The following is a 25962-nucleotide window of genomic DNA, read 5'->3' as shown; positions in this document are numbered from 1 at the left end:
AGAAATACTCCCAGTGAAAAAGCATCTCCTGACAGCCCAACTTTTCAGCACCTCCTTCAGTGAGCTGAGTTCCTGCTGGGATTTTTAACCCTTGTATTCACTCAGCGCCCTTTGCTGTGCAACCTTTCTCACAGTGTGGGCTCTATGCATCTGTGCGCTTTGGAAACCTGTTCACCAGTGGCAGTGATTTCTCTCACGTGGGTCACTGACCAGACAGCAGATGGTGGAAACATTCTGTTGCTGCTAATCTGACCCAGAGCTGGCAATTCAGTAGGGGAAAAGCTTTATCCCATTACCAGCCGCCTGAGCCATCCTGTCTGCAACCTGAAGACTAAAGATTAAACAGTTCATATCCTTGATGTTACTACCGCCCCCACAAGTATAAAGTACATCTCACAGACATCTACTGTGTGGGTAAGAGGAGATCCGTAAGTGCCAAAACACATCATGAAATTTAAATGTTACTGTCAGAGGAGAGACAAAGAAGCCAGGCTGGTAAAATGAGAACATCAGCCAGGATTGCATTTTGTTACACAGCAGCTGTAAAGTAAAAGTTTGTTAAAGATAGACATTGGGGAAAATAGAAAATACAAGTAGGCAGTGAGAAATGTCATCTGGAAAAGGGAGGAGGCATTATTACGAGGAAATGCAAACTCAAAAAGAAGAAAATATCAAGATGCAACTCACTTCTGCAGCTTTCAATAAAATATAGAGCTCTCAGTATACCTCTACCAGCTGTAACACCTTCACCGCTTCTGTGCTGGGTCCAAAATCATTATCAACATTTTTATTTTATGCCAGAAATTGACAAAAAACAAACAAACAAACAACCCCCCTACTGTTATATTTGTAAAGATGACAAACATTATACATAACTTGAAATTCGAGATAACTGAAAGGAATCAATCCAAACAATTCTTGAGTTTATATCCAAACTTGATTGACTGAAATTCCTTATTTAAGAAATGCATATGTGCTTGTTTAATATCAATATAAGTTTCAAGTATGTGTGAATATGAAATGAGTCAGTAGGTTTTATTTTTTACATGTAGGTGTGCTTATATTCCATCTGTTAGAGCTGCATGTGCTTTGATATGTATTCTTTCTCTTCTGCAGAAAAGTATTATTCAGATTAGTTATCGTGATCTTATAAAATGCTACTACTGTATGATTTCTTGAATGTGGTTAGATCTTCTTTTAGCCTTCTGGAAGACGTGACTATTGAAATGTGCCATATCCACACAGACTCATTCAGCAGACAGCCATGAAATCAACTGTACAAAACTGCCTTTGAGAAAGAGAGAGGAAAGGGTAAGTAGGCACAAGTCCTCGGTGGCACCGTAAGGTGCCATTATGTCCATCTCCTCACTCCACATTTAACACAGCTTCATTTATGGTAGTTAGAGAAATTCTTGCAGCATAGGTGCATTGCCAGCTCTATTTATTATCATCTGCATTTTTCTTTTTTTGCACAGCTATGTTTCTGAACTCTGAAAATATCCTTCATTGGCCCAAAAACATTTCCTATCGCATCACACTCTTTAAATAATAACATATTTTTCTTTAGTTTATTCATACCAACAATAAGAAGAAGTATTCCAGGGTAGATTACATTAACTGGAGTCTCTCACAGGTAATTTTTTTTTTCTTGGAAAATACTTAATTAGATCTTGACTAAAATTGATTGAAGTTTAAATTCATTGCTAGTAATTATTAAAAAAGAATGATATTTTCTTTCTTTAGCCTCAACAACAGAATTTCTCTTCTGGCAAAATACTTTTTTATGCCAGTGTAGCAGATTTTGATTATAGGATTAAGTGGAATTTTTAATAGAAATAACTACAACTGAGTCCTAGGTGGTTAACTTGTTAATATTATCAGCTAGATGGTCCCTGGTCATTGCTAAGTAGCCACAGTAAGGCTTGTCTTTCTGAAAATAGAACTCAGTCCTTAACAGAAATTACATTTCTACATTTTTATTACAATTTCTATTATATTTCAATATGGACTTGAAATGCAGCTTCTTTTCAGAAGAGGTGCTTACTAACCAGGCCCAGTAACCAAAATTTTATTCCATTTGGTAACCTCGATGGAACAAACTAGTTGCTCTGCCCTTTAAAAGCTAACCATAAGCATAAGATCACATGGCATTCCTGAGTATTTTGAATAAAAATTATGGTTGTTTCAAATCCCTGATTATGTCACACAGAAAATGCATAGTCAAGTTCTTAGTCCTTTTTCAGTTTTTATGGAACACACATTCCCTATGAAGACATTCATTTTGGCATGTTATTTTTCATGACAGTATTGGTCTTTTAAATAAAATTGCACTTTATATGGTACATTTTTAACATTTTTCATTGTATATTATTTTATATGTGTGTATGTTAATGCCTACACAACAGATTATATCCTTCTTGTTGAAATATAATCTATAGGGGGGGAAAGTGTTCTAAAATCAAGTATCCAGTGTCTCTGGACCAACATTACTGATGTGAAGTTAATGCAGTTATTTAATTTCAGGAAAAAAGAAAAAAAAAAAAACAACAACAAAACCCAACCCATGTTATGTTGCTGTTAGCACTGACAAAACCAAAGAAATTATCAATATGGAAACACTGAGGTAGTTCCTGGAAACATAAAATGTCAGATGTAGTTTATATCCATGAGCATGTAAAACTGCCATACATACTTAAGGTGGTGCATTGACATCTTTTTCTAAGAGAAGTACCGTCTTTAAGAAGGAACGTTGTTGCCAGGGAGAGAACATTTTTAGGGCCTTTATAGGATGCCATCAGCACTGCTTTTGAATTACTGATAAATATGAAGAGGTCAAAACAAATTAAAAAAACATGATTCAAAAAAAGCAACCAGATTTACGGAGGAAAGTATACATGTAAGTCTTGATTAGTTTGTTTCCTTTTCCATTCTCTGTTGTCTCTCAGTTTTAAGATCTTGTTGCAGAGACTCTCACAGTGTATCACACACCACAGAACCATACCACGTTTTATAAGTCCCTTAAGGTTCTCTGTGAGATAATTACAATTTCATCTTCTTTATGTTTTGATTCATTAACCATTGTCTTTGGATTTCATGGTTGTTCTACAAAAAGGGACCACTCAGACATAAGAGCAAACAGTATTTTTTTTTTCCATTTTCTGAATATACAGAGAAACACTTCTGCCATTTCTGCCTCTATCTGACATCGGCATTCAATTTAATTACCTTCTAAAATATACTTGATATTCAGCTATGTGCTCCTGAGAAACTCCAGCAGAAAAGTCTGTTCAGGAAAGCCCAAGCAAGGATCATCTGATAATCATCCTAATCTCTAAAACAACATTTCATGTGTTTCCTTTCATAAAGTTATTCATCAGCATGGTACCATGTTTCTTAAAAGAGCATAAAATAAATGGTTAAGAACAAAAAAATGCTTACTGATCATGTGCCTGGATATCTGTGGTTGAAGTGCTCAGATGTCTAAGAGAAGCATGAATATTTTAAGCAGAGTACATCCAGACAGTTTGAACCCAAACTGTAACATCTGCAAAAATGAACATAAAATTGACATTAGGATGATTAAGCACATAGAAAGGCTATCCTGCATTAGGAGGTCATTTGGTTTATTTAACCTAGCAAAATAAAATTGCTGAGAAGTTAAAAGTTATTCTGTAACAGCAGATGTCTGTGTGTTATCTACAATAGGAGAGTTCTTTTAACTATAGAATAATATTGGCACAAGAAGGATAAACAGGGCACAAATAAATTTAGATGTGAAATTGGAACAGATTCCTAAGCACCAGGGCATCTTGGCTCACAAGGAGAATGGTGAAAGTGCAAGAATCCTGCAGCTCTTTAACACAGAATGGTTATGAAACTTCTGAGAAGAAACACTGCCTGAACTGAGGACTTGATTATATATCCATAGGTGCATATATATCCATGTTAGTGCTATCAAATGCCTTCTTCAAATAGCGGTGTTGTGCTATGAGCTGGTATCTCTGGTATCTTATAGACCACCTTGTTTTAAAGCTGGAATCATAAGCCAGGAAAAAAAAAAGAAAAAAAAAAAAGAAAGGTAATGTAGTCATCAATTAGATCCAGATAATCGTGGAGTTCCTCAGACTCTGAAGAATTGTTTTAATAACTAAAGTTATGACTTAGATTGTCATACTCCACTTAATGAAAAAAGGAAGTACTTTATGAAAGCCCATCCTTTCTTGCCCTAAGATTGAGAGTAAGATACAGTAGGAACAAAATGTTTGTCCAATCCAAAACGTGTCTGTATCAGGTACAGAAGTGGTCCCAATTCTGCGGGGATGTTGTGCAGCTGTATGACAAAGTGTTACACTTCAGAGCAGGATTTATGATGGAAAAGAATGAAGTAAAAGGAGACGTAGAATGAATCTCACCTTTTCCTCTGTTTATTACAAGAACAGTCCATCTTTCCCACCACCTTTACTTCTCAGATATGTCCTGAGATGCTGTGGCAGATCAAAGAGGGCTGAGTAACACCCAAGCCTCGGGGGCAGAGAAGCTGTTTACACGCAGCCATAATCCGCAGCCAGCGTGGACTTCTCTTCAGCGTCAGCATCTCAGGCTCGTAACTGCGCTGTGTCATTTGTTGCCTGCGGACACAGCAGACATCAAGGGCTGCGAGGTTCCCGGTTCATAAAAGTACTCGAGGAACATTACGCATCAGGAAGCGCTCCCAATGGTGAGCAACACCGCCGCGACGCCGCTGAGACGGAAAAACGGCGGGAAGCGCGTGCCCGGCGAGACGGCGGTCGCGGACTACGAGGGACCGCAGCGCCCCCGCTGCTCCGTGGGCACGGCCCGAAGCGGCCGCCAGAGGGCGCTCTGTGCCAGAGGCGGAGCGAGGAGGGGCGGGGCGCGGCCCAGCATGCAGCGCGGCGCCGTTTGAATGGCGCAGGCCGTGGGCGCTGGCTCCTGGCCATAGCTTCCCGTGACGGTGTCTCCCGTCAGCGCGGTACCATGAGCGGCAGGTGAGCGAGGGCCGCCGCGGCGGAGAGGCCCTTCCTCAGCCCCGCTGCGCTGCGAGGTTGACGGGGAGGGGCCGTGGCAGTGGCCGGGCCTTCCGCCCCCGGCTCCCCGGGGCCGCCGCCTCGGGTGCGGTACGAGGCCGCCTCTCCGAGCCCGGCAGGCGTGTGCGGGCGGGCTCAGCGCGCGGCACTGGCTCGGCTCCGTCGGGGCTCCGTTTCGGCCTTCTATTAAAGCGGCGGCCTCAGCTGGAAGCCCAAACCGGCGCGTGCGGGAGCGCGGAAGGGCTGTAGTGCTGCCTGGGGAGGATAATAGCAGGGGTGAGGCCTGCTGGCTGGGCTCTGCGCCCTGGGTGTGACAGATGCCTTATTGCAACGAGGAGAGGGAGGGAACAAGGCATCCTCATTTGTTTGAGGAGCCTGTGTTAATTGCTTTCTTAAAAGGGCTTCAGAGCTCTTTTTCTGCCGTGTTGGAGTAGTTTGGCTTGTCGTTCGGTGTAGATCTAACAAGCTCTTAAAGAGTGAAGCCAGTTAGATTGTGTGGTGTTTTGATCAGGTTTTTGTTGCTCTTGTAACAGGCTATGCTTTGGAGCAAGGATAAGTCCATTTTTCGCTTAAAAACTGCCCCTTTTTGGGAGGTGAATGTTGCCTTTCTCACTGTCTTGGTTTTTGTTCTTCCCATTGTGTAGCTGCAGACAGGGAAGGACAAGAAGGGTGGTTAGCCGTGCTGGGAGAATTAAACGTAACAGATGGCAGGGCTTTCAGCCCTAGCTGCATGGAAAAAACCAAACTGTTTTAAAGCTCTTACTTTATTATTAATTAGCACATGTAATTTTTGACTAAAATGTCAGTAAGCTTATTCAAATGAATTCAAGTTAGTATTGCTTTTAATTCCTAAACTTTGAGAACATTTGTTTTGTCTGGAAAATCAATATGGTCTCCTTATATAAATATGCTTACATACATCTTGTTTTGTGGTGTTATAGTATTTTATGTGAACCGTGTCTGTCAGTTTTGTGGCTTCTTTTTGTTGCATTTCAGTTAGAATAATAAGCATGTCTTTGACTTGAATTGATCTGTACCTTGATCCCAGAGTAAAGTTTTCCAACCATGTTATTCCTGGAGTGTTAATAGGTGAATATCAACAGGTAAAAAAGTCTTTTTGTTAGTGGAAGTCTGCTTCTGTGATACTATTTTCTGATGTTCCAGTGCTTTTTAAAATTTAATATGCCTTTAAATTTCACTTCCAGATGTGGAAAATAGTATGATGCTTTCATCTTTTCTGGACACAGTATTATTCTAGAAATTAAATGTTCTTTTACTGGACTGTGTAAGGAGTACTCAGGCCCATGCCTGGATTCATCCTCACTAAACTTAATTGAATTCTGATGTGTGGTCACTTCCAGGGCTTCCTTATAGCTGCTTATGACAGCAGGCCTTGAACAAATTCCAGGTCTATGTAGTTGGAAGCTAAAAAAAAAGCTTAGAAAATTGTGGCAACATAAATTTATCACTCAAGTAGTAGTTTTTTACTGTGACCTTAGTTGATGTTAATTTTTTCCTGAATAAGAAGCTTCAAACTTGAAAAAAAATAGCCTGACAGGTACAGTTGGGTGGAATTTGTGCCCTAGTGATCTTTAAGCCTTGTCTTGCAGTGTTGCACGAAAACACCACATCAGTGATAATTCAAGATTTTAAGGAATGTATTTCTTAAGATAATTCAGTACCTAACATTTAGTGAACTGTCAGAGCATAATTGCAAAAGAAGTCTTAAAAAGTTTCACAATGAAAGCATGTGGAAGGATGTGCAGTTAAGAGACGGATGGATCCTGTAATAATTATCAAGTCAGACTTAAAGGAAATGTTGGCAAGTTTACTCAGTCTCTTATATGTCATAAGATAGAACTAATTTATTATTCTAGACAAATTACCCTTTCAGAAGTAAATTTGGAACAACCATTCTTAGAGGTTACTCATGAGCCTTCTAAATCTGACAATCATTAGTAAAATTACTTGGTTTTTACAGGCTCTGTGATGTGTTTCAGCTTCAAATGTACCTCTTCTCCTTGCATAGTATCTATTGACGTTTTCCTCTGATTCGAATAAGGATCAGCGTCGTTGTTGGGAATGTACTCTTGGTATAATGTGAGGGGTGGGGGAGGAACAGCAGAACATCTGCGATGGTTAATGTATGTGGAATGCTGTAGGAAAAGAAGCTTTTAAGAATTCTAGCAATGAACAAAATGGCATGAATGATTATTTTAGAGGGTATTGCAGATGACTTAAATATATTTTACATTCATTTTGCTGTCATGCAAAGTACTATAGTCTGTGCACTGCAAGAAATTAATGTTATGTTAAAACATGCAAGGGTTACATAACATGCAAAGAAAATTTTGCCCCCTTCTGGGGACCATGCCCAGAACATCGGCTGATGGGAGGGAGTGGCAGTGTTTGTTAATACTTGCCTTTGACAGTTATGCACTTGAAAGTCATTTACTGCTGCCATCCTTTTTATGACTCCAATGCGACTTCAGAAGTGTATTGCATCTGGGTGAGATCAGTTGTTTGTTTTTTTTTTTTTGTGTGTGTGGGGGGGTATTTTGTTTTTTAAACAATCAGCATAGGACTAAAGCCATTAGGAGAACTGTGTCAGTTCAGATTTACAGTTATGACAAAGTGTGCTGCAGAATGGTTTAAGCTGATACGTTCAAGGGCTAAGGCAGAGCTGAAGAGGCTTCACTTTATCCTTAGTATATTTTTTAAGTCACGTAAAGCAGAGGACTTGCATTGGCCATAAGAAATAATATAGTAGGCTGTTTAGGACCAGCGTAGCTAGTTGTACTTGTGACAAGGGAATTGTCAAAAATGCAAGAAGGTAAGGTATAAGTTGTTCAATCTGGTATTTAAAAAAATGCCACTAGATTTATTTTTTTTAAAGTTTTCCACGTGTATCAAAAAATAGCAGTGAGTGGCAGTGTCCGTCTGTTCCAGAATTTGTCTTGATAGTGCTCTTGACCACTTTAAGTGCTTATCAATGATCCATATGGAGCTCTGAGTAATCTGAGTGATGTAAAACAAACTCCTATATTCAGATCTTGTTGTGGGTGGTAATTATTAGCTCAGAGCCTCTGATTCTGTTTGTGAACCCAGAATTTCTGTACACCTGCAGGCATAGATGCTTTGCTCTTTATTCATCTCTAATCTTTGTTTCTGGCTATTGTTATCACAGTTCTTTAATTTGTCAGTTAACCCTCATCTTTAGTTTCTGGTGTTACCTGGTATTGCTAACGGCCTTCGTTTGTCCCCTTTATGAGGCACTGTATGAGTATTTCAAACAGCACTGTTTTTTCTGGAGAATTCCAGCAGTCTTCACTGTGGCACCTGCTTAGACCACTTAACCACTTAGACCACTGTTAGGTATTTCTCCATGTGGAAACTTTCTCTCGTCACTGATTGCTTTATTTCTCAGGAGACCTCAGTGAGGGACTTCTGGAAACTTTTTGGAATCTCGGGTACAATCTCCTTTAGCTCTCCTGAATCCCATAGTGGACTACTTGCTGTGAGTGTGTGTCACATACTCAAAGACGGCCATTCATTTTTCAAAGCAGGACTTGCATTCATCAGTCAGATTGACCCTTTCCCAATACATTATTTGTGTCTATTAATTCTGTTTTAATTGCATTGTTTACCAATTTGTGCAGCACGGATGTCACTGGCTCTCCCTTAAGGCCATCTTTAAATACTGACTGTATTTTCCTTGAGGCTCACTAGCAGCTCTACAGAAGAGGATCTGTACTTCTTTTAATAACATGGCTGTTTCTCCCGAGGTTCTTGTAACTTTTGGAGGTATGCTAGCCATTTCTGTGCGTCTTATGCTGTTTATTTTGCTTATGTTTGCTGCTGCTGCTTTGTCTTTAAATACCCCCAACAGAACAAGTTAAACTTGAGAGGCCGCCCTAAACTGTAGGACAGTGAGCACAGATGTAGGATTGTACTCCTCTAGATGTTCCTTTATATCTGATCCTCCGTTGGCCCTTTGGGGTTTCTGTTCCTGGCCTTTAAAGTAGGAGTCCATGGCCTTGCATTCTTTTCCTGATCCAACCGGGATGCTGTAGGCTTCGTGTTCTCTCATCACATTTTGTCAGAGTGTGTAATCCTTTTTACTTTTCTGTTTTGGACTCATCCAGCTTCATGTGGAAAACTCATCTTTCCCATTCAGATATTTGGACTCGATCTTAAGAAAATGACTCAAGTACTGAAGCAGATATACACACGCTAATTCAAGTTTCCTTGCTAAGACATTTTTCTCACCTTATGCTGTTCTCCACTTTTACTTAGAATGCATTCCCACTTAATGGTGTTGTTTTATACGGTAGGGATCAACTTCTTTCTTTGCGTGAACTAGGAGGGAATAGGAGGTGTTTATTAAACTGGCAGGTAAGAAGCTGTAAGTTGTCACAGTGATAGTTGTAAAGATGGTTCTTTAGGAGCTGAAGTTATGGACCTTCTTGCATCTGACAGGTTGATTATGTGGGATTTAACTTCAGTAGTTCTTCTGGAGTGCTACAGAAAACCATTTGACTTTATCCATACAGGTCATCTGGGAATAGAATTTTTTCTTTTGCACAAGAAATACCTGGGTGATACACTTGAGAAGTTGTGGGAGGGAAATGCCAGTGAAATAAGGCGGTCTATCTAACACTGAAAAATACAAAGTGTTTTTATTTACCTGTCTTTCCTGATTTGGAAACCATTGAGAGGCCATTTCTCTAGGTAGCAGATGAAATGGACTTGGAAGAGAATTCTCACGAGTAATATGTCCTAGTCTTTACAGGGCTTCTTGCCTGTATGACACCCTAGAGTGCAGGTGTAGTGGTCTGTGAAAGAGATCCATGTCTCTTGGGGTGGGGAAGAGGGTTTCTTTGCTTTCTGTGGGAAAACAAAAGTGGGAATTCTGAAGTGCTTATCAGTATGTTACTAATAAGGCTTCCATCTCATGTTTGCTGGACTGTAATGTCTTGGTTTATCAATATAATTGAGTATCTTGTACGTAGTTGAACTATTTTAACTGTTTTTGCTAGCTGCATTTGAAGAAAGGTGACTGAATGTTTTATGACCTGAAATAATCTTTCCCTTGAAAATAGGGATTTGAGAGATTATGGCATCTGAAGCTCACAATGTTAAAAAACAGAAAGTATTGCATATTGAAGGTCGTCTTGTTGATCTCCCCAGAAAAAGAATCTCTTCTTCCACTAAAAAGATCATGAAGGAGGTAAGGTATTTGTGTCTTCCAATGAAACTGAAATAAATACCAGTTAGGAGTTTATAGCTTTGCACAGTACAGAACTGGAGGCATAGTGCTATTGAGTATGTTCTGCATTTAGATGTGCAATAGAACAGAAATTATATCACGAGAAATATTGTAATAGACACACTCAGGGGTTACACAGATGTGTCATGCTGTCCACAGGAGCAGCAGATACAAAATTTGTTCTGTTCATTTTCTTTCCTGCAGTCTCATCAGGAAAAAAAAGTTCTCGGTTAGGAGTTCTATTGCCAGAAAGTTTTTCCTTGCTAAGAGATGGCAAATCTGAGAGGTGGGGTAGGAGAAATAGCTGCACTGAAATGGACCTGCCATCCTGTTGTCACGTGGCTCGATCTAGCACACTGTCTAATGACATAAGGTACATTCTCTGGATTTTTGCAAGTCACAAACTCTTCCTTATAACCTCTTACGTTTGTTACTGGCTGAAGAAATCTGTTAATAAAGTCTGATGGAGTAGGAAGGTAAGTTTACTATAAGATCACTTGAGCCAGTGATTAAGATGCCAGTATTCTGTTTATTGAGGTGATGTATTAAAATCCCCATAGTGACTCAGTGTTAAGACAAAGATTTTTGGCACTGTTTTGTTTATGTACACAACTTAAATGTTGTGAAAGGTACAGTTTTTGAAGCTGAAATACCTGAAGTGTAGTACCTGTTTATATGACAACACATAGTTTTAAATTAATGTCTTAACATTTTTCAGATTAGTACAAAAGTTGCTTTCAAAATAAACCAGAATGTCATAATTAAACTCATTTTCATTAAATAAAGTTCTTAAAACATTGAAGTTGCTTATAAAGATAAGCATTTAGAAATCGATATTCAAATTGTTGCTTAATTTTCAAAGGATTTCTGAATCTGTATGACATAAGCTTGAATGAATTTTGTTAGTCCTTCAGGATATTAACATTCTGTGCAGCCTAATTGATATCAGGGTGCTTACATGTTTCCTATGAATGAATCTCTGATAATCAAGCAGGTGCTATCTATATCAGCATTGATTACTTTTTTTAATGTTGTGCTTTGGGGAAATATTTTCTGCTGTTATCTTTCTTAGCATCTGCTAATCTGCTGTGTTACTGGCCATTAAATGTGTATGAGAGACAGGTAATATAACTTGGTTATGTTATCCAGATGCTTTTTTATATTAGTCATGGTTTTTAGTTCTCTGTCAGTCTCTCTGATGTCACAATCTTACCTCTTCCAAAGACTGAACAAACCTGTAGTTGACTGTGGTGTTGCAAGGACAGCTTTATGTATCACTGTGAAATACTTGATAGAAATGTAAACGTAGCTGCACTTTAATAGAGTAGAAAAAGTGGCTGGGAGGGAATCTGTGGTAAATTTAGTCCGTGATAAATCCGTGATTCCATTTGAGTTTGTTTAATAACAGCCTGTCCTTCCTAATTCTTTTCTCCCAGGATAAGAAATCTCCAAAACAGCTGGCTTCATACACAAACAGGTAGGAGCGTCTTGCTGTTCAGAGTCTAAGGTTTCAGGAGGGAGTAAAGCAGGGAGGTAGAAGCAATTTAAATTTATTACAACACCCAAACCGGCACAATGAGAAATCTTAATTGTACTGTCAGTGCCTGTTATTTGTCCATTTCCATAATGGTGAGTTTGTGTTTTAAAAAAAAGCAGGCAAACAATATTGGTGGTAGATCTTATTTCTGATAACCCAGTTGTCATGAGGCCCTATACTGGGGGTAGAATGCTGAACTTGCCTGTAAGTTTAGTGTTGAATTCATAATGTTTTACTGTAGTACAAAGCATTGCCTAAGTTTAAAATTACTTTTAGTAAAACACTCGTATTTTTTCAGAATAACAGTTGGAAAAACGGTGACCGGTCCCCTGTCTCTCTTCAGAGCAGTTCATTGTAAAAGAAAAGTTTATTGTTATACTGCAAAGCCTTGTTATAAGAAGAAACAGTTCCCTAAATCAAGGGGCTGTAACATGGCAAATAAAGAAAATGAACTGGCTTGTGCAGGGAATCTGCCAGCAAAACTGAATGAGGGTCGTACACACTTGCTGAATTCTAGTGACTCTGGCTCATCTCAAACAGAAGGCCCCTCTTCCAAGTATAGTGCATTTTTTTCAGAGGTAAGTTGAGCTTAAAGAAATTTGAGTTCAATGTAAGCATTTTTAGTCGTCTTTGTGTATTTGTGGAAGTTTTTAAATGTATTAGTATTCTTAACTTATAGATTGGTTCAATTTTTGCTGTCTTTATTCCTCAGTTGACTGTGATTCAGTTGCCAACAGTAGTAATCCTACCACTTAATCAGCAGAAACTTAGATCTGACGTCCTAGTGTAATGTCAGATCATACAAGCACCAAATGAAAAATTTTTTGGCTAGGTTAGATTTCATGACTTAAGATGCATGGACTCATTTGTTTTTGAAAATGTTAGTGTATGGATGGGAATAAGCTGGTAAGGTTGGATGGGGCTGTTTTAATAGCGTTAACTTGGTGTCAGTGAAAGCAACTTAAATTATTATGTAATACTGCTCTTAGTGAGGTTACTTAAGGTTACCCAAATGTTTGCAGAGCTTTTGAAACTGGCTATAATGTCAGACTAATATGAAATAAATGTGTTCTGTGACAGGTCTTTCTAAGTTCTTTTCTGCTGAGGTTTCCTCTTCTTTCATTGTAGATGTTTTAAACATTTGCAGGCCTCACTAGGTAACTGAGTCATGACAGGATACACAACCTGTCACTGTACTCTGGAGGTTAGAAATCTGTGGTACCCTTAAACACCATTTAAATTAATGGCTTCAGTGAGTGAATGGCAAAAAGCTAGAATGGAGTGGAGCCTGGATGATGGAGAAGGGTAAAGAAATTGTAGAATTGTAGAATGGTTTGAGCTGGAAGGGACCTTAAAGATCCTCTATTTCCAACAGCCCTTCTATGGTCAGGACACCTTTCCCTAGATCAGGTTGCCCAAAGCCCCAGCCAAGCTTCAAGCACCTTCAGGGACAGGATATCCACAGGTTCTCTGGGCGACTTGTTCCAATGCTTTACCACCCTCACAGATATTAGAAAGTCATCACTAACCTAAATCTACCCTTGTACTTGAAAACCGTTAACTTCTTGTCCTGTCATTGCACTACCGTACTCCTTGATCATGTCTCTCCGTATCTTTCCTGTAGGCTCCCTTTACGTTGGCCTTTTAGAACTTAAGGTTTCCCCAAAGCCTTCTCTTCTCTAGTATGATCAGTCCCAGTTCCTTCAGCCTGTCTTTTCAGGAAGGTGTTCCAGCCCCAGTTCACATTCATTGCCCTCCTCTGGACCAGCTCCAACAGTTCCATGTTACTCTTATGCATGGGGTCCCAGAGCTGGATGCAGCACTGCAAATTGAGTCACACAATAGCAGAATAGAGGGGGACAATCACCTTCCTCAAACTGCTTGCCATACTTCTTTTGATGCAGCGCAGGAGATATCAGGGACTTTATGGGTTGCAAACTCATACTAATGGCTCATTACATTTTTCATCTACCAACATGCACAAGTCCTTCTTGGCAGGACTCCTCTCAGTCAGCTTGTCATTCAGCCTGTATTCATGTTTAGGATTGTCCCAGCTGAAGCTGAAACTCGCATTTGGCCTTGCTGAATTTTATACTGACCCTCTTTAGCCCGTCCAAGTCCCGGATGGCACCTCTTTCCTCCAGCATATTGGCTGTACCACACAGCTTGATGTCTGCACATCTGTTGAGGGTATGTGCAATCCCGTAGTAGGTGTCACCAAAAAGTATGTTAAATGATAATGATCTGTGTACCAATTCCTGAGGAACACCACTTGTTACTGATCTCCAACCTGATATTCAGCTGTTGACGGCAACTCCTTAAGTGTGACCATGCAGTCAGTCCTTAACCACTGTGTGGTCCAACCATGAAATCAACATCTCTCAGACAGAAAATAAAGCAGGATTGCGCAGAGAAACCGAAGGGCCAGCTTACTGGCAACAGAAAATGGTTTAACTGGATTTGAGAATTGTAGGTGATTGTGCAGTGTTCATTCCAATCAAAGATATATTTTAATAAAATACCTGAATTTCACTTTGTGAATAAACTTCTCTCTCAAACATGAGTAATTACATATATTATTTCAAACTAAATTTTTGAAATTCTCAAAGTTCAGGTGTTTGCAGACCTTATTCTGGCACATTTTAGGTAAAGTAGAAAGTCTGTTGGTGCCTTGTTCCGAGGGAATTTGTATTCTGAGGCTATTATTAGGAAAACTACTAATCATACAGGTGGTAAAATATATTTCCCTATACTGTGTTACTGTACTATAGAGCAGGTTATTGTGTCATTGCTGGCTACTTTGCAGTAAATTTCTTTTGTATTCCTAAACATCATACAGGTTTCTCAGGACCATGAAACTATGGCCCAAGTTCTTTTCAGCAGGAATCTGAGGCTGAATGTAGCTTTAACCTTTTGGAGAAGAAGAAGTATAAGTGAACTGGTAGCCTACCTAGTGAGGTAAAATTGAGTCTCTCTTCCTTTATATTCTTAAAGTAGTATTGAAAAACAAATATGATGCAGTCTTTTAGGATTTCCTTATATCTTGTGACTTAGCTATAATTACTTTTTAATGGAAACAGTTTAACCAATGCCTGACTGGCAACATTTATTTCCCTTGTTTCTAGGATACAAGATCTTGGAGTCCTAGTAGACTGCCTTCCTGTGCTTACGAACAGGTACAAACAAACAGTGGGGCATGAGAACGTAGTATGGCAACAATGAAGGTCTGTCACTTGTGAAAGGTCTTGTTTTTTTAAGTTTACAGGAAGGAAAACCGTATATTTCAGTTGGCTGCTGCGTAGATCTTTTGCCTTTAGTGAAATCACTGCTTAAAAGCAAGTATGAAGAGTAAGTATCAATTTCAGCTGTCTAAACACTGTTCCTCCTGGCTGTGTTGTGTCCATGTGTTTAAAAGCGTTTTGTCCTCTGACTCATCTTTCCTCCCACCAGCCCTGCAGTTCTTGGGGAAACACCTACCTAAAGGAGCTTCCGTGTGAGCCCTCATATCGTTTTTAATAACGCTGAGTGGTTTAAAGGGAAAACAGATCTGTGGAGTTAAGAACCACGGGGCAGTTAGTTTCTGAATTTGTTTAGATACACTCGCTCTAAACAGTAAAGCACAATGCAGCAAGGCTTCAGCATGTTCTGTAACGTGGAATCAATAAAACTTTGAGAGAGAACATGAATAATCTTACTATGTTTTAAGAGGAACGTTATTTTACACCTTAGAAAATGAGAACACGGGCAATTGTGTGAAATTGAGAATTCTTTTATGTTATGTTCTTTTATGTTTATGTTATGGATTTCTGTTCCTGGCCTTTAAAGTAGGAGTCCATGGTCTTGCATTCTTTTCCTGATCCAACCGGGATGCTGTAGGCTTCGTGTTCTCTCATCACATTTTGTCAGAGTGTGTAATCCTTTTTAAGAGGAACGTTATTTTTCACCTTAGAAAATGAGAACACGGGCAGTTGTGTGAAATTGAGAATTCATTGATGTTTGCCTTCCGGAACAGAGAATGTTTTGCTTTCAGAATTGCATTCTTGCTCTTATGAAGGTGTTAGCTGACCTGCAGGTATTTGAACTGTGTAAAATGTTATCGCAGGTATGTGATAGTTGGTCTGAACTGGCTTCAAGCTGTCATTAAAAGATGGTGGTCAGAACTGTCTGCGAATACAGAGAGGGCAGAGGATGGGTGAGTATAGTGCTGGGAAACATCAATGTTTCCATACCTTATTCCATCTCAAATTCCCTATTAATGCTGATCAATAGGGCACACCTTTTTATACAAAGGACAATTGGATGCCTTTAGTTTGAAAGTAGAAGTTCAGATGGTTTTAATGTTGTTTAGTTGTCAAGTCACAGATGGTGTTGGGAAACTTGCTTTAAAGATTATCATATTCTTGTATTTCTTTTGCTCTTAACTTCTGCAGCTCTTACCACCCCACTATGTCTATAGTCTTTATTTCTTAGTAAAAAAATAAATTGTTTGATAATATGGAGACTAAAGGTATGTACTGTTTATATACATATATACTGTATATAAACACCTTTTTCAAGCAAAGTCTGGGAAACTGTATATTGTGTATGTTAAAAACTGCTATTGGTTGTTTTTCAGAAATATGAATATTTTAAAACAACAATTAATTGAATTATGGGAACAAGAAAATCATCTCACTCTGGTTCCAGGATATACTGGTAATATAGCAAAGGTAATCCAGTTAACAGCTGAGTAATCAGTATAGCTATACCATTTGTACATGTAGATGCTATTGACTCTAAACTACTGGAGCCTAGAACTGTATCACCTGTTAGTATTTTTCACCACTGCCCAAGTATATAGTGTAGTCCTTACAGAAATCTGAAGTTCTAGTAGTAGTGTGGTTTAGAATACTAATGATTCAATTTTAGCCTTTTTTTTGTCCTTTATAACGTATCACCTTAATTAAGTTTAATAAAATAGCAGTAAACCTTCATGTTTAAAAGAGTTCTGCTCTCTTTCCCTGTCTGGAATTTTGACATCTCTACGAGGGTAATTAAAACTGACATAGTCTCAGACAACTGAGACACAGAAGAATCAACTAACTCTACTGGTAGAGCAGTGGGAGCTTCTAATACAGACTGTCAAGTTCTTCTGGTGGATCAGCATAGCTGTTACAGCTACTATCAGTCTTTTCTCTAAGGTTCTTTCTGTTCATTTGCCTTCTTAAGGTTCACCAGGGTGTACTCTGTGACCAAGGGCACCTGAACAAGTCAGAAACAAAGAAATGGTATAAAGAGGTTGGAGGGCTGCAGGGTGGGGAGGAAGAATGACTAAAAATATTTCATGTAAACTCACTAAATTATGATAGTTTTGTGTCCTGCCATTGGTGTTTGTGAAGTGAGCAAAGAAACCCTGAGTTGATGGCTTTTGAAAAGTAGTCCCATGGTGCTCATAAGCATAGCATAAAAAGTTGTTCTTGAAAACATGAGCTAAAAAATAATCCTGAACTTGTGGATAGTATTAAACCAGACCAAAGCATAATTCTTATATTAGAATCTTGGTGGATTAACCTGTCTCAGGCATACAGTTGATATTACAGAGGTAGGTAATGTGACAAACACTTTGTCCTTTTTTTTTTCCCTTCTAGAATGTAAGTGCTTATTTATTCCAGCTACGCTGACATGATTGAGAAATGTGCTTCTGTGGTGAAACAATTCCCTAAAATGTTCCTGACATGTGTACTATTTTTGAAAGCCTTCTGAGAAATACTGGTGGAAGAGAACTGAACTGTCAAGCTGTTTAATGAAACCACTAATGAGATCCTAACTGTCTACTTCACATTGAAGTGGAAAAATGTCTAGTAGGAGCAACTTTTACTTCAGTGAGGTGAAAGTGCACTATGAAAACTATGCCTTTGCTGCATTTGGGATTCATTCAGTTACTAGGTATTCACTGTTTTCCTACAGCATTGCATAAAAAGATGAATTCAGCTGGTTCTGCCATCTTGTCTGACTGACAACAAAAGAACCAACAAGAGCAATCAACATTAAGAGCTTCTAAGTGTCACAATTCCAGAATGCGCAGCTATCTTCCAACTATATTAAAGACAACTCTGAAATATTATTTCTTTGTTTTATTTGAAACTAAAGACAGTTTTTGTTTGCACTATTGAAAAAGTATACGACAAAAATGCCTTAATTACTAGTGTTTAAAAAGCCAATGTATTGAGATTCAAGTAGCTATTATGTTCAGATTGTGATGAGAAATTGCTACAAAAATCAGGGTTTCACGTTGTGTAGTTGTTATTAAACATTGCACATATACAAAAATTTGTGTAAGACAAATATAAATACCTGAAGTTAAGCTTGGATGAACAGTTAATACAAATGTGAGCAGAATGGTGAATGTGTAACAGATGTTTTTTATATTGTATGTGGATTTCTAACATGGTATCTTGTTCTGTATCATTTAAACTATATGCAAATAAGTAAACATTAAATGTATCTACTGTTTTTCTTCTCAAGTTCATAAAAATTTCTAGAACTTCTTCCACGGTACTTTCTATTGTAGGTATTTATATCTATCATTTGTGAAATGTTTACAGCCAGCCAAGGCCATTGTTGTTCAAGTCACGTCCTTCATATTCTACCTCCTTTAAGAAACTGACAAAAAGCTTTGTAAAATCAGTCAGTTACTAACCTGATTTAATGATGTCAAATTAGTACTGCTTTAAACTGAAAAAAAAGCTACACAAAAGCATTGAAAAAACTATCAAGTTTTACTGTCCTACTGCTGTTCTTTGCTATTTTAATTTAAAAGCTATACCATAGTAGCTCTGAGGGAGTTTGATTTTATGGCTTGCTTTTGCATTTTTATCTTCTGGTTAGGGAGCATGCTTTTCCAATTAAAGCATATGAAGAAGTGCTGGTTTTTCACTTCAACAGAAACAACACCAAATTTTCTTTCTTAAAAAGTGAAAAAGGAATGATCAAGTACTTCGAAGGGTTATTGAAGTGTGTTTTGTGATTGTTTTTTGTTTACACACGAAACAAAGGAGATTTAAACTCAAGTAGTGGTCAACAGCTTTAGGCCTCCTCTTACTGTTTTTTATTTGTACATCATTATTGCTGATTTCTCTAGACCAATTAGAAATCTGTCTTCAGAACTTGGTGCTCTTTGCTTATTAGAATATTCTTTAAACCATGAAATGTTTTGTGCTACAGGGAAGAATGTTTTGAGACATCCCAAGATGGAAACTTCCATTGGGACAGTCTCCTGAGATATGCATAGTACAACATTGCTGGGATTATGTGTAACTAGAGGTATTTCACACTGCAAGGATTTTGAGGCAGAACTTAGTGTTTCGCAATGTTTTTTTTTCTGTCAAGTAAAAATTCAACTACAATACAATCATGTTATTTCTTTATTGTTCTTTGGAGCACTGAAATATAAAGCTAACAGAGGCTGAATTTGCAGTTCTGAAGGTAACTGCTGAAGCTCTTAGATGGTTCCTCAAGGAGCATACTGTAAAGGTGGTGGAAACTGAGTTTTTAATTTCTCCTGTTTTGCTTTTTTCTAATAGATAAGGTGAAAAAATTCATGGCCATATAATTCAGATAATACAAGAAGTAGTTAATTAAAATGAAATAATCTGCTATTCAGAAACTCAGCTTAGTAACAGATATGAACATAGTCTCATACTGAACTCTGCATATGGCCATGGATTTAACAATATCTAACTGTGGATGGTGCTTTTTTTAAAATGGCAAGATAAAATTGTCTTTAGAGTTATTATTGATGAGTAATAAAATAATGCATTATTTTTTAACTGCCAAAAGTTGTATTTTGACAGCATCAATAATACAATATTAAACATGAAGTCATTAGTATCTGTGCCTTATTTAAAATGATCTTATTTGTTCGGAAAGCTTTTACTTGAGTGAACTGGGACTCCTCCCTTCTCCAAACTGAAGTTACAGAAGCCTTCTGGGAAATTGCTTTGGATTTAAAATGTTTAAATATTAGATAAATATTTATAAAAATGTATTTATATATAAAATGTAGCCATTAGAGTTTAGACAGCGATGAAGAACAGAAGGCTGAAAAAGCTGCCTCATTAATAAGCTGGGTATAAAGAAGCTAGTGTGACTTAACCATGACCCCTTCCAAATGGGGTTATATGTAACACTTCTTTCTTAGTAAAGAGTATTCTGCAGTGGAACACCTTTTCACAGGTAGGTGCTGCAGCTCCAGGCTATACAGTAGTGCAGACAAATCATTAGTAGTATTAAAAAATTAGCATCAACTTTCCAGGAGCTTATCTTTTCATTTCTGCGGATTGCCTTACTGTTATCAGAGTCTGTGGTTTTAATACCTGGGGAGTAAGAGAGGTAAAAGAATAGGGAAGGCCAAAAATAAATCCCCATCGCCCCGTGTTCTCAATTGTGACATGAGTTCCATTACTTTATTTTGTGTGTTCTAAAGTAAGTTGTTTTCTTTATCTGGCCTCTGAAGCAGGTGAATAATGTACTCCATGTATTGCATTGACAAGCAGTAACATTTTTGAAGAGAGATGCTAGATGCTAGCTCTTGGTTTTTGACTTCCTTGAAGAGGCAGATGTTTTTGTATGGGAAAAGATTTGTATGAGATTCATCCTGCAACTTACCTATAGTTGCTTTACAATGTTCACCCTGATGGATCCACTAGTGTTACAGAAGACTGGATATGTGGAGATCTGCAGCTGTATTTTGTCTCCAGTCTTCTGGTGCAAAGAGAAGCAGTCATATGGCTCAGGCATCTGTTTGAGAGTAGAGAGCAATGCAAATCATGCTATAAGTGTGAGGTTACTCCAGCCTCTGAACACTGCTAATTCCTGAGCTTATAAAAGCAGTTGGTTCTTGCATGCGAACCTTACATTGAACTGATGCTTCATTAGAGGAAAACAAAAAAGCAGTTCTTACTAGCCTCTGTAAATGTCAGTCACAGTTCAATCTGTATTCAGTCTACCTTCCTACATGTGGTAGTAGTTGTAGGCTAAAGCTAAAGAGTTGCTGAGAGAATAAAGCAAGTGTGCTTGTGTTGCTAGTGCTCATCGTATTGTCCTTTAATCTGTTATTTCAATTACCTAATTGTTTTGTTTTCTGCCTTGGGATGAGTCTAAGCACAAATATTTGTCTCCATATATTCTCCCCCATACATTCATTTTTCAGCATTTAATAATGTTATTTCTTCCTCTTTGTAGTCTAAACATACTGTGAATATCTACTGTTGAGTTGTGGGAGGGTGAAAGATGACAAAATAAAGGTAAGAATTTGAAAGCAAGCTACTGTGGAAACTTTCCCTCCTAAACTTTCAAAACAAATTTTATTAGTATCTGCTACTTGATGTGGACATTCATGGCTGCAATCTTGAGTCTGAATTTGATTTTCAATCTAAATAACCGTAGCTGCGGAGTTATTTTTTAGTTTACTTGTGAGGGACTAAACTACTGTGATACCAACCTGTACTATGGGGACAAAGATACGGTACTGTCACTTAAAGAAGTGACCTCACAGAATTTAGCTACTGCAGGCCTTCAGTATTTTTGTTTCCATAATGGTGACAATTTTATAGTGCATCTCTTTATGTAGACTTTAACAATATAATTGGTGACTTCAAAATGAGGTCTGTTGCTTTCATGTTGAATGTGGCACATACTTGTTTCTGATCAACACAGATCCCTACTTTAATTCAGGTACCGTTTACCTGGGGTGATGTGGGGTGGATAGACACTAGTTGTCCCATTTCAACATCTGTATGTTCTGGTAACAAAATGCAAGAAAGCAGTTTCTGTTCTCCAACAGTTTTATTTTTTTTCACTCCTTACTACTAAAGCCATTTGAATTCTATTTGGAAGTGGTAGTCCCCAAAACACAAACAATAAAAATACTTCTACAAATAGTTGAACGTCAGTAATGCTGTTCTGTGACTTTCAGAAGGAGCTTGTTCTCTGTATGCTTGACTTGAAAGAAACAAAGCTAGTGGATTTTATGGAGATTGCAGCAATTTTGGTTATTCCTTTTTGTGAGCACTGTATGCATTATGTAATCATGAACTATCAAGATAGTGTTACATTCCAAGGCTGCCTTCTACAGTGGGTGTGTTGGAATACATACCCCAGCATCGTATTTTAACATGAGCTGTAAACAGTTTCAAATATCTCTTGTAATTTAGGCAGATAGTTCTTTTTCAAGTTGTATTTTATCAACGTAGCTTCACTTTTGAAAAATCAGTGACTGGCTCTTGCAGTTTTTTTTCAAATGTTCAGTGGATTTAAGGCAACAGTCAAATAGTTCAATAAATATACTGGCATCAGGAAAATAGCCAGTATGTTGTGGCAACTGGCTTTAACTGCGTTGCTCCGTTGTTTTAAACAAGCATCTCTCTTCTGCATGTGACAATGCTTTCAAAATATTTTCTGTAAGTGAAATTTTTAGAGAAGACTAGAGGAGGATTGCCACTTCAAGAGAAGTGCTTGGATCTAAATGGAGAAGTTGCCCAGGTACACCTTCAAGCAGCTGTCTATTGCATTACCATCAAGTTGTGTTATCACGTGTGAGCCAGCTGTGCTGTTACCTGTTTGGTCTAGATAAGAGCAGAATGATGGTGATGGGAGGCTGAAGTCTTAACTCCTGGTGGTAAGAAACTTAAAGCTACTTTGCTGATTGAACTTGTTCAATGAATGCAGAAAGGAACAACTTGCACGTATTGTTTGGAGAGCACGCATTTATTTCTTTTTCTCTCTGCTTGTAGTACTTTGTCTGGAAGCTAGTAGGCTTGGGTGTTGTTTAAAACTGCATTACATTTCTGACAGGAAAGGAAGAGGGAAAAAATGCTTGATTTTCACTGCAGTGTGACTGTGTGCCACCTAATGCTCCAGCTGGAGGAAAAAAGAAGTAAATAACATTGTTGAGGCATCGTAAATGATGACAAGCACTGGTTTCATTGTACAAGCGGTGGCCAGATTTTATTTTGAATGTTGTAAGGTTCTTGCCATTGTTAATAAAGTAGTAAACTAAAGCAAGCCTGAAAAGTAACTAACAGGTTCTATTTTCTGGTTTTTACTCCAAGTCTAAAAGCCTGAGTTTTTAATTGACTGAAGTAATTATTGTCATGAGTTATTTCTGGAGTAATTCTGTGCCAACAGCCAATACTAGCACTAAGAATAAGGTGAGTAGTTGGTTGTCCTGCCCGCTAATCTCCTGCTATTTAGGTGACAGGGTGGTGCTGCTAGTGGTTCTGCTAAAAACGTGTACTGCCCTCAGAGTAGGGGACTTTGGTTTTGAACGTGTTACAGTAATTCCTTCTGGCTGAGATGGGTGCCTGTGCTAGATGAATGTTCACCTTTGATGATGCAGGAAGTGTTTCTAGTCCTGTGTGACTCATTGCATAACAGTGAGGTGCTTGAAGAGGGAAGGTTGGAAACTTGGTGCTTACAGATCGTTTCTTCCCACTTGGCTGTTCTTCCACCCTACTGACGTGTTGAAGCACATCTGCTTGGCAGCGTTCCCAGTTCCACATCAACCTTGTCACATATCCAAGTGAGAACAAAATGCCTTCATATTTGGTGTGGCTTGTTTCCCAAGTGATATCTTATGTCTTGAGTCTTCCTGCTTCTTCCTGTAAATCAAATTAGCTTAGGGCCGTTTCGCTGTGAAAATACAGGGAAAACAGAAGTGCAGTACTTGTACTTCTGATGACAGATATGTGAATGACACCACTTTGTTTACTCCTTACATTAATGCTGGAGAAGCAGAAGGATGCACAGTAATATCATGGCTGTATCAACAATGAGGTTTAAGTCAAAACTTAATGTATTAGGAGTGTTTGTGTGAATAGAAATGGCATTCAAAAATATATCCTCAACAAAGTAGTAACTAAAAATGTCCATAGTTCTGAATGCTTGCAGTTGGCAAACTGGTGGCTCGTTAGGGAAAAATCATGCTGCACAATGATGTGAGGTTTAGTTCTGGGATTTTTGCTCTTTATCCTCCTCGTCTTCCCCTCTGAATACAGGGTATTAAACTTGTTCATATCTTGAATTCTCATTTTTGTGAGCTTGTGCCTTTCAATGTTTGACCCCACAGAAAATGATCAGAGATGGGTGTAGTGAGGGTGTGTTTAGCATTTTTCAGTGTGCTGGTTAAGCATGCCTATGGACTGTGCAGAGTTCTCTTTTATGCTTCTTTCTGTGGTGCATTTATACCTCTCTTAGTGGTATGTCCCTTAACATCTGTGAAGGGATTCTTCTCAACTTTGGTTTATAAATAAATGTGTTGTTTCCTAGTTAAAGAGGTACTTGTTACGAAAAACTAAAAGCTTAAAAACTAAGCCAAAAGCTAGAATTCACTCATCTTCAGCATAAAGTCGTGCTGTGGTCAGGTAATAACAAATAGTGCCACCCTCTTTCCATTTATAAAAGAGATATAAGAATGTGTATCTGAGGGTTCCCCAAAGTTAGCAGTCAGCTTTCTAGATTGCCTGACTGTTTGGTGCGTGACCTCAGCCTCTTCATTCTTCAGGACTGTAAATAGGAGAACGCCCTTGGAGCTGTCTTTGGGACTGGCAGCTTGCTAACATCGACCTTTACCTTGGGGACTAACAAGCAGTGTTCTCACATTTCTGAATGCAAGCTTTGTTTGCATTTCTGATGCTTTGGTCAGCCTGCCAATGGTTTTCTGTAAGGTCTGGAAAATGAGGGTTTAGCCTCAAGCCTGGTTTGGATTAAACAGTTCTGAAATCAACAGTTCCGTATATGTGAAATATCAGAAGACCTCTTTCTCCCTGAAATCACAAAATCTTAACTGCGATCTTCATAGGTTTCCATATATAGAAATCTGTTTATCCACAGTTCTTGATATCCTCATTAACATTTTTTTTCTGACCAAAGGATCAGTCTGGTTCCTTTGTAATATGTGTTTAATTATAATTAAATGTATACTATTTTTCATAGCTTATAGCAGAGCAGGTTTTTTTTCCCCCCTTTAGCCCTGGCTGCATCTCCAAGATGCCGTTGGCCAGGAAACATAGTCAGAACTTGAAATGAATTTAATGGTCTGAAACAGTATCTTACCAGGTGTTCAGGAGCATTGCACTTCTGATGAAAGTATTGTCTATGTTAGCTTTGCAGCAGTATAATTGAATTTTACTATCTCAGCAATGAGAGTCATGAGCGAGAGGAGAAGAACTAATTTGGATGGCTCCAGCAAGCCCTACCTTTTGCTCCCACATTCAGGGTTGATAGAAGGAATATAAACAGTAATTTCTGCCTTAGGGAGTGCCCTAAGCACAGCTGCTGTCTCATAGCTCGCTTTTTTTCTTATGGCACTACCAGCAGTCAGCCATGCCAGGGCTGTGAGCTATGTGGAGCAGCTGCAGCATGGCTGCCAGGTTTGCTGCTCATCAGTTTGCAGCTCTGTCAGAGCTTCACCCACACCATCGACTTCGTGAAGGAAGGAGCCCCTATTGCTGAATCTTCAGGATTCCTTCCTAGCAGAACTTCCCTTAGGGAGATAGTCCAGATTCCTATCTAATGCTGTGTCCGTCATCGAGTGCCTGTTTTTCTCTCCTGTACATGCTTCTTTTAGGTCAAGGTGCCATTACGCTTTTGTTTGCCAGGAGGCTATTATCTCAAATTCATGCACTCGGTCAGCTTAATCTCCCCACCTTTTTCCTGTCACTGAGACTTTCCAGCCAGATACCTGGATGTGTAAAAACCTGTGTGCTAGCATCATCCACCTGAGCTCAAGCTCTCTGTGGCCTCTCTGGATCTTCTACTCCAGATACCTACGCTGCTGCCTCTTAAAGGTCTAATTGTTTTCATCAGGCATCACATTATTAATTTTATTTTATAAAATTATGGATTTTAGGAATGAGAATGTTGCTGAGGTATTTGTTTTGTTTGCTGTCTCCTCCCCCTTTCCTAAGAAGGGGTGATCTGGGCCTGCAGTTTACTTATGTATATTTTTAGTTATGTATATTTTTAAGAGTTCTCCCATAATTCTTTCATGAACAAAATAGTCCTGGCAATGTGTTTTGGGGGGCTTATTTATTTATTTATTATTTTTGTTTGTTTTTCTTCTCCTTTCTGAT

General features: G+C 38.6%; 1 protein-coding gene across 1 annotated transcript; it reads left to right on the top strand.

Moving 5' to 3' along the window:
• The first annotated feature begins 4917 nt into the window (after positions 1-4917).
• On the top strand, positions 4918-18836 carry KATNBL1 (katanin regulatory subunit B1 like 1). Its single transcript, XM_065754272.1, has 10 exons — positions 4918-5006; positions 10148-10275; positions 11751-11791; positions 12150-12429; positions 14691-14809; positions 14977-15027; positions 15110-15199; positions 15954-16043; positions 16467-16560; positions 17479-18836. Exons 2-10 carry the CDS (start codon positions 10162-10164, stop codon positions 17509-17511), a joined length of 912 nt encoding a protein of 303 aa, XP_065610344.1. The 5' UTR covers positions 4918-5006; positions 10148-10161; the 3' UTR covers positions 17512-18836.
• The last annotated feature ends 7126 nt before the right edge of the window (positions 18837-25962 follow it).

The sequence above is a fragment of the Cyrtonyx montezumae genome, unplaced genomic scaffold, assembly GCF_038088225.1.
Source record: "Cyrtonyx montezumae isolate F1298 unplaced genomic scaffold, pur_monq_1.0 scaffold_10, whole genome shotgun sequence".
Lineage (NCBI taxonomy): Eukaryota > Metazoa > Chordata > Aves > Galliformes > Odontophoridae > Cyrtonyx > Cyrtonyx montezumae.
Note: the sequence above shows the minus strand (reverse complement) of the source record. Positions and strands in the feature narration are given on the sequence as shown.

Coding starts and splice junctions, on each gene's coding strand:
- KATNBL1 (XM_065754272.1), top strand. CDS start 10,162: ATGGCATCTGAAGCTCACAATGTTAAAAAACAGAAAGTATTGCATATT. Junction 10,276..11,750: donor CTAAAAAGATCATGAAGGAG/GTAAGGTATTTG, acceptor CTTTTCTCCCAG/GATAAGAAATCTCCAAAACA. Junction 15,200..15,953: donor CTTAAAAGCAAGTATGAAGA/GTAAGTATCAAT, acceptor ATGTTATCGCAG/GTATGTGATAGTTGGTCTGA.